This window comes from Malurus melanocephalus, unplaced genomic scaffold (assembly GCF_030028575.1).
Source record: "Malurus melanocephalus ecotype Western Australia unplaced genomic scaffold, MMel_1.1 scaffold_996, whole genome shotgun sequence".
Lineage (NCBI taxonomy): Eukaryota > Metazoa > Chordata > Aves > Passeriformes > Maluridae > Malurus > Malurus melanocephalus.
In genome coordinates this window covers 68399-82204 of record NW_026624228.1, presented here as the reverse complement: position 1 = coordinate 82204, position 13806 = coordinate 68399, and the positions used below count along the sequence as shown (strand labels likewise).

The following is a 13806-nucleotide window of genomic DNA, read 5'->3' as shown; positions in this document are numbered from 1 at the left end:
GGAGGTGGGCTGGTTTAGCTCTATTTTTGCCTAAATTAGAAGGAATTATGTGCACAGAAATACTGCTGAGAGTGGGTTTGTGAAGTCATTGCTCCAGAGCTGTGGGGACCAATACCTGAGAATGTGGGAGTGCTGCAGATGGGGCAGGAATGKGAAGGGCAAGGTCAGGCTCCCACCAGGCACCCGAGCTGGACGAGTTGTTGACCTTCCTGACCCTCAGCTCAGGAGTAGCACCACCTCCTCCTCCTCCTCCTCTTCCTCCTCCTCCTCAGCAGTGCTGCAGAGCTCCTGCTTAGGGTGGTGGGATGGGCTGGGCTGGGCTGGTCTGGGTTGGGTTGGGCAGGGATGGGAAGGGGATGGGGATGGGATGGGAACAGCTCCAAGTTGTGCAGGGAGAAGGCAGCCATGGGATGATGGTGAAGGGCTGATGAAGGTGCCATTCGGTGGGGCTGGATCAGCCTTTCTCCACCACGTCTGAGAGCTTGACTTTGCTCTTTGCTGKTCTCTGTGCACGGTTTTGGGGCTATAAATAGATATGGCTGTTCCTCCGCCCGTATGATTAATCCCAGTGCCAGACTGAAGTATCAGTTGTGATTAATTCCGGGCACAGGTGCCCCCTCTGAGGGCTCCAAGTGAAGGTAACGGAACGCGCTCCCACGGCGCTATCAGCAAAACACCGGAGCAAACGCGCTGGGAAACTTCAAAACAGACTCTGCTTAAAAATAGTCTGTTTGAACACGATAAAATATTTTGTTCTGCGCTCCTCAGAGATTTGTTTGAGAGCTGCAGCAGCTGTTACTGTGGAGACCCCGCTGCTTGGTTTCCCCCCGAGCCTGGGCCAATGTCCCGGCGTGGCTGCACGTTTGGAGAGCGCACAGAAAATGGGTGTGGGGGTCCATTTTGGAGCCCTGTCTGCAAATGTGAGCTCAGGCCTGGTCTGAGCACCATGGTTTGCCTTACAGAGGGATCAGACCCTAAAGCCAACTCTAAAACTTAAGAGAAGACCAGAGGGGGATGTTATACAAGGGCATGGAGTGACAGGAGAAGGGGAATGGCCTTAAGCTGAAGCAGGGAAAGTTTAGATGGAAATAATAGAAAGAAATCCTTCCTTATGAGGCTCTGGCACAGCTGTGGCTGCCTCTGGATCCCTGCAAATGTCCAAGGCCAGGTTGGATTGTGCCATGGGGATCTGGGCAAACACAGCCGAGTTGGCTGTGAGAGCAGCCCAACCCTGCTCACACTGACCGTGCAGCCTCTGGGCCTGGAGGTGACTTTCCTTGGGTCTGAGTGTCCCCAGGAAGGTTGTGCCATGTCCTGAGTGTCCCTGTCCTTGCAGGCTGGACGGCGCTGCACGAGGCCTGCAACCGCGGCTACTACGACGTGGCCAAGCAGCTGCTGGCAGCGGGYGCCGAGGTCAACACCAAGGGGCTGGACGATGACACGCCCCTGCACGACGCGGCCAACAACGGCCACTTCAAGGTTGGGCTGCTGGAATTCACTGCTSTGCTTTAAATGACCCTCGTGGAAACTTGTGCTTCAAGCAGTCAGCTGTGAATGCAGAGATTCTGAGTGGTTTTGTCTCGTTTGTAGTGTAGCGGGCAGGRATTTGTGCTCAGTTCCAAATTGGATGGGGCTTGGAGCAGCCTGGATTAGTGGAAGGTGTCCCTGCCATGGCMGGGSTGTGARAYRAGATGGGCTTGAAGGTTCCTCCCAACCCAAACCAGTCTGGGATTCTTTCCTGCCCCAGAGATTCCCTCCACAGGGAATTGTTCATTCTCCTGGAACTGGCACAGGAGCATGTTTTTTGTGCCTTGTTCTTCCCCCTTTTTTCCTGCCCAGGTTGGTTCTTAGAATCACATTAAGGTTGGAAAAGATCTCTGTGATCMTCAAGCTCAACCAYTGACSTAATGCTGCCAATGCACCACCAAACCCTGTCCCTGTATGTTTTTTGAATGCTTTCAGGGATGGTGTTCCCACCWCTTCCCTGGGAATGTTGCTGGGGTTTCTCTCCTTTCTTTTGTTAGTACCCCCAGGCATGTGCTGAAGAYACTGCTTTTTTAGCTATGTATGAAAATCACGCAAAAAAACCCTGAAATCAGAACATCTTCAAGCCTCAGTTTCTCTTTYCAGGTGGTGAAATTGTTGTTGCATTATGGAGGGAATCCTCATCAAAGCAACAGGAAGGGTGAGACACCTTTGAAAGTAGCGAATTCTCCCACCATGGTGAACCTGCTCCTGGGGAAGACCACGTACCCCTCCAGCGAAGAGAGCTCCACAGGTGAGATTGGCCTTTCTGTGGCCATGGCAGTGACACTCGTGGCCTGCAGCTGTCTGTTAATGCAGAGACCTTAAGAGGACAGTGAAGTTAGACTCTTGTCAGATGCTGCCRTGGTCAGGAGCCCACCCGTAGCTGTAACTCAAATTCAGACAACAAAACCACCAGCTTTAGCTCCGGGGGCTGTTTGCCCTGGAAGCCAACGTTGAGATCACKTCCCTGGTGCAGTCGGGATGTGGGATTGGAAGCCAATTGCAGGTAAATGGATGTCTCACCTTTGGAAGGTTGGTAATTCCAGTGGAGAGGAGGAAGTTTGCATGCCCACTGTGTGTTCCTGTTCCTCGGCTGTCCCAGCAYTGGTGTTTCAGGTTCTGCTCTCAGGCTGTCCCTGCTAGAGCCTGTTCCACCAGTGCCACCACTGTGGGACACTCTGCAGGTTTTAATTAGTGCAAATTAGAGTTTCTAGTCTTAGGGGGAGCCTTGACCTACACTGTGTGCAGTCATAACCTTGTTCCAAAGTTCTCATGACACACCCATGATGTTGTTTTGAGGAACGCTGGTGCAGGTTGGAGCTGGAGGAGCTTCCTTTCAAAAAGATCCCCCAGCCTGGCATTGCGAGCTGTCAGCTGCCACCTTGGCAAAGGTTGGGTGTGGCCAGAGGGCATCAGGGCTGCTTGCAGGGGTTGGTGTGTGCAGGAGACCGGTGATGTTTCATCCCCAAAACCCTTGGCAGTCCTTAACACGCTGTTCTTCCCTCTCTGCAGAGACCTCAGAAGAGGAGGACGCCCCTTCCTTCGCTCCCTCCAGCTCCGTTGATGGCAATAACACAGACTCAGAGTTTGAGAAGGGTTTGAAGCACAAGCCCAAGGCCCAGGAGCCCCCCAAAACCATCACCCCGGTGAAGGATGAGTATGAATTTGATGAGGACGATGAGCAGGACCGGGTCCCGCCGGTCGATGACAAACATTTGCTGAAAAAGGATTACAGGAAAGAGACTAAAGCAAACAGTTTCATTTCCATACCCAAAATGGAAGTGAAAACTTATACTAAAAATAACACAATTACACCAAAGAAAGCTGCCCACCGCATCCTGTCGGACAGCTCGGACGAGGAGGAGACCAGCGTGGCCGTGGGCACGGGGGAGAAGCTGCGCCTCTCCACCCACTCCATATTGCCCAGCAGCAAAATTCGGGAGCCCGCCAGCGCCAAGGCGCCCAAGGAGAAAAGCAAAGTAAAAAAGAAGCGGAAGAAGGAGACAAAAAGCAAAGAGGTTCGGTTTGGCAAAAAAAATGACAAGTTTTGTTCCTCTGAATCAGAGAGTGAAAACGTGGAGAGTGAGGAGGATGATAGAGACTCTCTGCAGAGCTCTAGCTGTGTAAAGGACTCGAGGCTAGTGCTAAAAGAATCCTCCTTGTTTAACTCTCTGTCTGCCTCATCGACCTCTTCTCATGGGAGTTTAGCATCCCAGAAACATAATCCTAATCTTACAGAACAGCACTCCAAGCACTGGAGGACGGACAATTGGAAAACCATATCTTCTCCAGCTTGGTCAGACGTCAGTTCCCTATCGGACTCCACCAGGACGAGGCTGACGAGCGAGTCAGACTACTCGTCCGAGGACTCGAGCTTAGAGTCACTAAAGCCAGTCAGGAAGAAACCAGAGCACAAAAAGAAAAACACCCCCCACAACACTGTTTCTGAGAAAAAGAATTCATTCCATAGCAATGTGGATGGAGCAATTCCAAAGCTGGACAAGGAGGGGAAGGTTGTTAAAAAGCATAAAACAAAACACAAACATAAAAACAAAGAGAAGGGACAGTGTCCCGTCAGCCAAGACATTAAAATAATCAAAACATTTTCTTTTGAGTTTGAGGACTCTAAACAAAAGCCTGAGAAAGGCTTGATAGTAGAGACAGAAAATCCAGTCGAAAACAAGTTGAAAGTGTTAAAGCACGATCGGGAGCATGGTAAGAAGGAGGAAAAGCTCCCCAAAGGTAAAGCAGAGGAGAAGGAGTGGTTGTTTAAAGATGAGACTGGAAAATCCTCAAAAGAGGAGAAATCGTTAAGAAAAATCAAAGATGGTAGTAAAGACCTGAGCAAATCCTTCAGAGAAGGATTGAGTAAATCAGAAAAAGAGAAACCTGTCAAGGAGAAATCTCCCAAGGAGGAGAAGCCGAGAATACACAAGGAGGAGAGAAAAAAGAAGTCAAAGGACAAGCAGTCCAAATCTGAGAAGAARAATGAGCTGAAGGAGGAGAAGGTTTCTAAATTAGAAAAAGAAAAATCCTTCAAGGAGGAGAAGGAAAAATGCAAAAAAGAAAAACTTTACAGGGAGGAGTCTGGGTTTGATGAGTTTAATAACAAAACCCAGTTTGCCGAAAGCGAGGACACAAAGTTCAGCCTTTCGGATGATCAGCAGGAGAGGTGGTTTTCAGACTTGTCCTCTGATTCATCCTTCGATTTCAAGGGTGAGGATAGCTGGGATTCTCCAATAACGGATTTCAGGGAGATTAAAAATGACACGGTGGCAAAACTAATCATAGAGCCTGTAAAAGAGGAAATTAAAGACAAGAAAAAGGAAAATAAAATGAAAGAGAAGAAGGAATACAACGAGAAGCGGAATGAAAAGGACACTTTCTTAAAGAAGAAGGAGAGGGACTATGTGGAGAAAAGCTCGGAGAAGAAAAAGGACCAAACGGACAGACACAAAGTTACTCCGAGTTACTTGCCTGAAAAGGATAAGAAGAGGAAGGATTCTGTGGAGACTGGCAAGGAGAGGAAAGAAAAAGACACGGGTGAARCCACCAAAGACAGAAAAGATTCCTCTGACAGCTCTAAAGAACGAAAAGATTCCAAGACGAAGCAGGAGGAGCCCTATCGAGATGACTTCAAGGAGTATGGCTGTGAAACATTCTTCAAGGATAAATCTGACCCTGAGTTCAGTGGGAAAACCCTGGAGAGTTGGGAGAGGCACCATTCCGGGAAGGAAAAGGAGAAGAAAGATGCTCCTGATAAAGAAAAAAAAGAAAAGGTGAAGCCAGAAAAATACAAGGAAAAATCCAAAGAAGGCGACAAGGAGAAAAATGAAAAAGCCGCTGCCGAGAAAATCTTGAAGGACAAAGAATTAGAGAAGAGTTTCAAAGAGAAGAAAGAAACTAAGGAGAAGTACAAAGATCTTCACAGCAAAGACAAGGAGAGGAAGAGCTCTTTCGACCAGGTGAAGGAGAAGAAAGAGAAAAGCTTTTCCACAGACCGAGACGATTTCTCCGAGAAGAAGGATGAGAAGAAGGGCAAGGAGAAGAGCTGGTACAGCATCGCTGACATCTTCACGGATGAGAGCGAGGATGAGAGAGACGATTACAGCCTGGGTGGGTTCAAGGTCAGTGACTCGGCCGGGAGTGAGATGCATCGCCTGGACAGTCTGCAGGACAAGGACGACGGCRCGGCGGCCGAGAAGGAGCTGTACCCCGACAAACACCGCAAATACTCCTCTGACCGGCAGCACTCGGAGAAACAGAAGGATAAAGAGTCCAAGGAGAAGAAAAAGGACAAAGGAACATCGGAAGGGGGAAAGGAGAAGAAGGAGAAGAGTTCCTTTGAGAAACACAAAGAGAAGAAAGATAAAGACTCCAGTGAGAAGTACAAGGACAGGAAGGACAGAATGTCCATAGATTCCACTCAGGAGAAGAAAAACAAGCAAAAGCTCCCGGAAAAGCTTGAGAAGAAACACAGCAGTGATGATAAGGTGAAAAGCAAACACAAGGAGAAGCAGGACAAGGAGCATTCCAAAGAGAAGAAGTCTTCAAAAGGAGGGGAGTCGGAGAAGAGCCTGCTGGAGAAACTGGAGGAGGAGGCTCTGAATGACTACAGGGACGACTCCAATGACAAAATCAGTGAGATCTCCTCTGACAGCTTCACGGACAGAGGGCAGGAGCCAGGACTCACCAGCCTCTTCGAGTCTTCTAACCTCTCCCTGGCTGATGCTGCTGAAGAAAAGTTTAAGGACTCTCTGCCTTTACCTTGCCTGCAGGACAAACTCAAGGAGAAGGAGAGGCACCGACATTCCTCATCTTCCTCAAAGAAAAGTCACGAGAAGGAAAAAGCAAAGAAGGAGAAGACGGAGAAAAAGGAAAAATCAGAAGAATTCAAAGACTCCAGCAGCAGAAAGGATTCCACTCATTACGAAAAGGATTTCTCTGTGGATGGGGAGGCTTTTGGCTCTTCCTACAACATGAAGGCAGAGGCTGATGAGGAACCRGAGAAGAGCATTGATTACTTGTTTTCTGAAAAGAAGGATAAAAATGATTCTGAAAGAGAGCTGTCAAAGAAGGCGGAAAAAGAGAAGACTTACAGTTCCAGCACCATCAGCACAGCTAAAGAGAAAAAGAAGCGGGATAAACACAAGGAAAAATGGAAGGAGGAAAAGGAAAAGCATCGGGACAAACACACAGATGGTTTCTTTAAACATCACAAAGATGAGCCAAAGTCAACACTCAAAGATAAGGACGGCCCTCAAGTTACCACCTTTAAAGATAAATCCAAGGAGGACAACCTCAAATTTGGCGAAACCAAACTGAAGGAGAAGCTCAAGGATAATCAAGACAAAGACAAATCAGACTCCATAAAAATAAGCAATGGGAATGAGAAAATAACCCTTTCCAAAGACAGCAGCAAGAAGGATGCCAGGCCAAGGGAGAAACTCCTGGGAGATGGGGATTTGATGATGACCAGCTTTGAGAGGATGCTGAGCCAGAAAGACCTGGAGATYGAGGAACGCCACAAAAGGCACAAGGAGAGAATGAAGCAAATGGAGAAAATGCGGCACAGGTCCGGAGACCCCAAGTTAAAGGACAAACTTAAAAGCTCGGAAGATGTGCGCAAGAGGAGCCTGGATCTGCCAACAAAGAAGCCTCTAACGCTGGACACGCAGCTCAAGGACAAGAAGCTCAAAGAGTTGGGTCCCCTGACTCCTATTCTGTCACCGGAAAACAAGGCTCAGCCTGCCGTGGGGACAGACTCCAAGGACTGGATCACAGGTCCTCAGCTGAAGGAGATCCTCCCGGCATCTCCCAGGCCAGATCAGAACCGGCCCACGGGCGTCCCRACCCCGGCGTCCGTCGTGTCCTGCCCGAGCTACGAGGAGGTGATGCAGACACCCAGGACTCCATCGTGCAGCAACGAGGACTACACGGACCTGATGTTCGAGTGTGCCGACTCGCAGCACTCGCTGCCCATCTCCACCATGTCCATGAACGCCTGCTCTCCTTCCTTCTTCGACAGATACACCAACGTTCCCAGCGGGCTCCCCGAGAACCCCAGYCAGACCCCGACTCGCACCATTCCCTCCTCCAACCTCTACCGTTCCATCTCGGTGGATATCAGGAGGGCGCCCGAAGAGGAATTCAGTGTTGGAGATAAGTTTTACAGGCAGCAGAGTGTCCCAGCAACATCGAATTAYGACTCTCCAGTGCAGCATTTAATGGAAGAGAAAGTTCCCCTTCCCTCTGTTCCTGCTGAGAAGTTCCAGTGTTTGTCTCCTGGGTATTACTCCCCAGATTATGGGGTTTCCTCCCCCAAAGTGGAAGCTTTGCACTGCGCTCCRGGAGCTGTCAGTGGGGTCGCCCAGTCACCTGAAAGTGTCTTTTCTGGTTTACAAGCAAAATCCTCCCCTTCGCACAGAGACGAGTTGCTGGCTCCTTCAGTGGAAAGTGCTCTTCCCCCTGACCTCGGCATGCCCTTGGATACCACGGAGGAGCAGCAAGCCACTGCCTCCATCATGCCACCAGAATCCACCTACCTGCCACCCATCGAGGAAAACCATTTCAGTTCGGGAATGCCAGAACAAAACAACATAGACTGGGATAACCCTCCTTCCCGAAACCCGGACACCACCATYGCTCCCAGCCTGATGGGTAACCCCTCTGAGCACTCTGTCACCTGGTCCATGGGCTCTGAGCTTCTCATTAAATCTCCCCAGAGGTTTTCCGAGTCCCCTAAACCTCCGCTCTGTTCCCTGGAGCCGATTCATCCCGCGCCAGTAGCCTTCATTCCCACAGAGACTTCCTACCCCGTTTCTCCCATCTCTTACCCTCTGACAGTGTCTGAACCGAGGCTGGAGGAGGTCAAGGAGGATGCTGAGGAAGCAGTTCCAGGAGAAATTGCAAATACCGAAGAGCAAGCTCCATACATGTCCCCTACMAGGTTAGACACCTTCTTCAACAACTGCAAGCCTCTTCCAGAAGAAGCCCCGGAGATCCCTCCGGAACCCCCGTGCATGCCAGCAGAACCTCAGGCCGAAGTTGTGGCCGCCCCAGAAAACACCTATTTGGAAACCAACCACGCTGCACCTGCCAGTGCGGAGGAGGCGGTGACATGGCCCGACCCCTTCACCAACACGGAGGATGACCTGGACCTCGGCCCCTTCTCGCTCCCAGAGCTGCCACTCCAGCCCAAGGACGTGGCGGAGGCGGAGATGACCGAGGCTGAAGCGGTGGAGGAAGGTCCAGCGGCGGCTTCGGAACCGAGCACCGGGATCATCAAATCCGGCGCGTCCGTGATAGCGGCCGGAGAGCCGGAGGAGCTGCCGGCCAGCCAGGCAGCGGCCACCCTGCCCACGGACACGGAGCCACCCACAGAGGAGCAGAAAGCAGAGGTGGCTGTGCAAGAAGCGGCTTCGGAAGCGCCGAGTGTGGCTGAGGAGAAGGCAGCGGAGGAGTCGGAAGCGCAGGTTTTCCAGCAGACCCCGTCCGAGCCGGCGCAGGCGGAGAGCAAAGAGGCGGAGGCCGTGCATGAGGAGCTGTCCTCGGCTGGTGTGGTGGCCGAGGGCAATGCCCAGCCCTGTCCTGTGCCCGTGGCCAGCTCCGAGGGTGGCATTGTGCCGGACAGTGCCCGCAGCGGGAGCCAGGCCCCGCCATCCCAGGCGGACGCACCTCCCGGCAGCGCTCCAGCAGAAATCGTCGAACCGGTGCAAAAACCGGTAGCAGAAGCTCCCAAACCACCCAAAATAGAAGAGATTCCTCAGCGGATTACCAGGAAYCGGGCTCAGATGCTCGCCAACCAAAACAAGCAGAACGCCGCCGCATCCGAGAAGGAATTTCCTCCCGTGTCTGCGCCCGTCACGCGTGCCAAAGGCCGCATCACGGAGGAGGACGATTCCCAGGCTCAGCACCCGCGCAAGCGCCGCTTCCAGCGCTCCAACCAGCAGCTGCAGCAGCAGATCAACACGTCCACCCAGCAGACGAGGGAGATGATCCAGCAGACACTGGCAGCTATCGTCGATGCCATCAAACTGGACGACATCGAACCCTACCACAGCGACAGGTCCAACCCCTACTTYGAGTACCTCCAGATCAGGAAGAAGATTGAGGAGAAGCGGAAAATCCTGTGCTATATTACTCCCCAAGCTCCTCAGTGCTACGCCGAGTACGTCACCTACACAGGCTCCTACCTGCTGGATGGCAAACCCTTAAGCAAGCTCCATATTCCAGTGGTGAGTCTCCTTCTCTCTTCAGCCTCAGGAAATGTCCCCTGCCTCGCTGTTACAGACACATCCCAAGTTGTCCCTCATRCTCTGTGACCACCTTTGCAATGCCAGTGTGCTCCAATTTGCCTTTAGGRTATGACACCAGACCTGAGCCTGGGTAAAACCTGAGGCTGTGGTAAATGCAGGCCCTGAGATGCTGCATTTTTGSAGAGAAGACCTTGGGCTGTGCTGAGGGATTTGTGATTTGCACAGACTTTAGAGCAAAATTTGTAAGAATCCAGTGGATTTGAGGCAGGAAGGTAAAACTGCTCTTGCAGCAGTGTAGTAACAGGATAATGAACCTGGAATATGGGGAAAAGATGGCTTTTAACTCCTGCCATCATTCTCCCAAGCTCTGCTCGTTGACTTGGCTCTGGGATCAGTGCTGTGCTGCAGGAATACAAATGCATCGATGAACTTTGTGCTCCAGGCTGGAGAAAAGGGTCAGTGTGACCAGGCCCCGTGCCCTGGCACACACCCTGCCTCAGTTCAGGCTCTGGTTGTGCCTGCTGAGCTCTGCTCCCAGCACTGGGCACCTCTTGCCAAGTCCTCAGCCTCGCTGAGATCTGAGCACTGGCAGCACCTTGTCCTTGGCAGAGTTTCTGCCCCATCTCCGTAGGTGTCCCCTGGAATGTCCCCGCTCTCCCTGTGCCCAGCACACCCTCTGGGACAGGCAGCCCCGGGCTGTGCCTCACAGAGGTGCCCGTGCCACTCTCACCCCGTGCCTGTGCCCGCAGATCGCGCCGCCGCCGTCGCTCGCGGAGCCGCTCAAGGAGCTCTTCAAGCAGCAGGAGGCCGTGCGRGGGAAACTGAGGCTGCAGCACAGCATCGAGCGGGTAAGGGCACACCCAGCTGGGCAGCAGGCTGCCATCACCTCTGCTGGCCAGCTCCAGGCTGCCACACTCACTGCTCTGCTCTTCCCAGGAGAAGCTGATCGTCTCCTGCGAGCAGGAGATCCTGAGGGTGCACTGCCGGGCAGCGAGGACCATCGCCAACCAGGCYGTGCCCTTCAGCGCCTGCACCATGCTGCTGGACTCCGAGGTGTACAACATGCCTCTGGAAAATCAGGTCAGTGCCTGCCAGGGGTTGTGTCAGGGGCTGGGCAGGGTCCTGAGGGAGRTGGGCTGTTCTGGAAGGATGGAGGGAAGGATGGAGGCAGAGTTACTGAGGCTCTGCCTGCTCAGGTCACACCTGTGGCACAGAGATGAAAGATGTCACTCCCCTCAGAGGGCAGGAACAGATGGGATATTGGGAAGRAATTTTTGCTGTGAGGGYGGGGAGGCCTGGCACAGGGTGCCCAGAGAAGCTGTGGKTGTCCCATCCCTGGCAGGAMCAGKTTGGACGGGRCTTGGAGCACCCTGGGAYGGTGGGAGGTGTCCCATGGCAGGGGGTGGGACAGCATAAAGCCCCTTSCAACCCAAACCATTCTATGACTTTGAACATCATTTGTCTGATTCCCTGAGTTCCCACGTGTGTGCTGGGGAAGGAAACAGATCCAGGAATGTGGGATACAGGGAGTTTGTGTCTGTTGGAAGCAGAGATGGCTCAGCTTTATCCGTGACTCCTGGGACCCTCAATCCTTCTTGGTCAGGATCATCTGCACACTGGAAAGGTTTCCTTTACGGCACTCTGAGATGTCTTCCTGTGGAAGGAAGGGAGGAGAATCCTTACACTGCTGCATTGCAGGAGGGATCCTGGGCAGGGACGGGATCCTGGGATTTATTAGCAACCTGAGTATTGATCCAGGAGTTCGGATTTATCTGTCAGCATTTCCCAGCCAAGTGTCGGTGCTGCTGCGATCTTGGCATGGGCTGAAGGAGTCAGAGAGGTGCAGGTGCTGTGAGGGCTGACATGGACAGATAGCCTGCAGAGCAAGGAGAGGCAGGGAGTGTGTGCTTGTGGGTGCATCCCCATCAGAGGATGGATCCCTGCGAAGGGCTGCAGGAGCAGCTGGCACCACAGGCTCCATCCTCRCTCCCTGCAGGCACTGAGTGTGCCCCAGGAGGGGTTTGACAGTGCCCTGTGAGACCTGGAACTGCTTGAAGTACAAAACTAATCCCCTGTATCCCTCCCTTCGCTGTCCTGTCCTTAGGGAGACGAAAACAAATCGGTCAGAGACCGTTTCAACGCGCGCCAGTTCATTTCCTGGCTGCAGGACGTGGATGACAAGTACGACCGGATGAAGGTGAGCGCTGTGGGAGCYCCGTGCTCTGGGCAGGGCTGTTCCAGGAGGCTCCTGCCTGTGCCTGGAGCCTGGGAGCTGCCCTAGGGGTTCCCAGCACAGAGGGGTGTCCTGAGATTGCCAGGGCAGTGTTCCTAATGCTCTGGAGTACTGACAAACCTTTCATACCCAAACTTTTGGATTTGCCTCAGCTCCTGCYGGAGCTGGGCTCAGCAGGACGTTCCAAGTCCAGCTGTCCTGTTTGGCATCCCTTGCAGCATTTAATAACTGCCCACAGTGGCTGCAGGTCCCCTGCCTTTGCCTCCCACTCATCCCTGACATCCCATTCTTGTTTCCCACTCCAGACGTGCCTGCTCATGCGACAGCAACACGAAGCAGCTGCCCTGAACGCGGTGCAGAGGATGGAGTGGCAGCTGAAGGTGCAGGAGCTGGACCCCGCGGGGCACAAATCCCTGTGCGTGAACGAGGTGCCCTCGTTCTATGTGCCAATGGTCGACGTGAACGATGACTTTGTGCTCTTGCCGGCATGACAGTTCCAGCCCAGGAGACATCGCTGAACACTGGCAAGGACGGGAGCGCTCCGAGGTCGGGCGGTCGAGCTCACATTCACCCTTAACCGCTTGCTGATGAATCCCTGGTCAGAGGAGGAGGAAGCAGCTATCGGCAGAAAACAATAAGAAAAATAATTGCACTTTCTTCACGACGTGTCCCTCGCTTGCGGACTGGCGCGGCTCCACGGGGCAGCGGGCCGGGCGCGGCGGGGAGGCTCCGGGCAGCGCGGGCAGCGGGCGCTCAGCGGCCCCGGGACTGGCCGAGGCGCGGAGGGAGGAGGYCAAGGACACCGTGTGTGTGTTGCAGAAGCTGCTGAGCGGGGCCAGCAACCACGTGAACCATGTACTTGTGAACACCGTGATTTCCAGCTCTCTGTTTTCCACCAGGCGCGGATCTCCTCTCTTGGGAGAAGCTGCAGTAGGAAACCATGGGGGGAGGGGGGGATGTTTTGAGTTTCTCGTTCCATCATGGGTATGTCTAAAAAAAAAAAAAAAAATTCTACAAAAAAAAAATCACAAAAAAAAACAAACAATTAGAGACAAAAGGACAGTGTCCGAGTTGGGCAGCGGCGGCTCCGGAGCGGGGACAGCTCCGGGATGTGCCGGTGGCCCCGCAGCAGCCGCTGCCACCGCTGGGGACGGGCAGAGGAGCCGCCAGGGTGGCACGGCCGGGGAGACGGCGACGCAGAGAAAGGACTTTGCCAACTGTGTTTTTAATGGAGTAAAATCCACGTGGTTTATATATTTTTTCCTTTAATCTTGGGCATTTCGTTTCTCTTTCTGAGAACATAACTTGAAAACACTACAGAGCCAATACTCATATAAAGAAAAATTGTATCCCATAAATGCTGTACAGTTTTTATATACATTAACAATGTACTTTTGCTGCCTTCTAGATAATTTATTTTGCAACACATTACTGCACAGTTGTAAATAACTTATGTACTGTAACATCACTTTCAGTTATGTGTAAAGAAATAAATAAATTAATTAAAATTACCTTTGTATTTCTAGTTCACCCTGGGCAGCAATTTCCCAGGGAAGGGAAAAAGTTGCCCAGAGCAGCTGCCCGTGGCAGGGGATGGAATCAGATGAGCTTCAAGGTCCCTTTTAAAGTCCCCATGGACCCCCAGTGCCAACTGGGGCTCTCCAGCTTCCCGTGCCCAACCCTCAGCTCCTTCCTTGGCACCGCTGGCACTGGGACAGGGCTCACACAGCCACAGCAGGATGGGCAGTGCCACGTCCAGCTGAAGGGATTTTTCCCCCCCCATCCTTG

General features: G+C 52.6%; 1 protein-coding gene across 1 annotated transcript in view; it reads left to right on the top strand.

Moving 5' to 3' along the window:
• The window catches only part of ANKRD11 (ankyrin repeat domain containing 11), a 31981-nt gene extending 18452 nt beyond the window's left edge, over positions 1 to 13529 (top strand). Inside the window, exons 5-11 of the mRNA XM_057386564.1 lie at positions 1337 to 1479; positions 2131 to 2278; positions 3040 to 9764; positions 10535 to 10633; positions 10722 to 10865; positions 11890 to 11982; positions 12324 to 13529. Of these exons, the coding sequence (XP_057242547.1) occupies positions 1337 to 1479; positions 2131 to 2278; positions 3040 to 9764; positions 10535 to 10633; positions 10722 to 10865; positions 11890 to 11982; positions 12324 to 12509 (7538 nt within the window). The 3' untranslated portion in view covers positions 12510 to 13529. The remainder of the gene's footprint in view (positions 1 to 1336; positions 1480 to 2130; positions 2279 to 3039; positions 9765 to 10534; positions 10634 to 10721; positions 10866 to 11889; positions 11983 to 12323) is intronic.
• Positions 13530 to 13806: the final 277 nt, after the last annotated feature.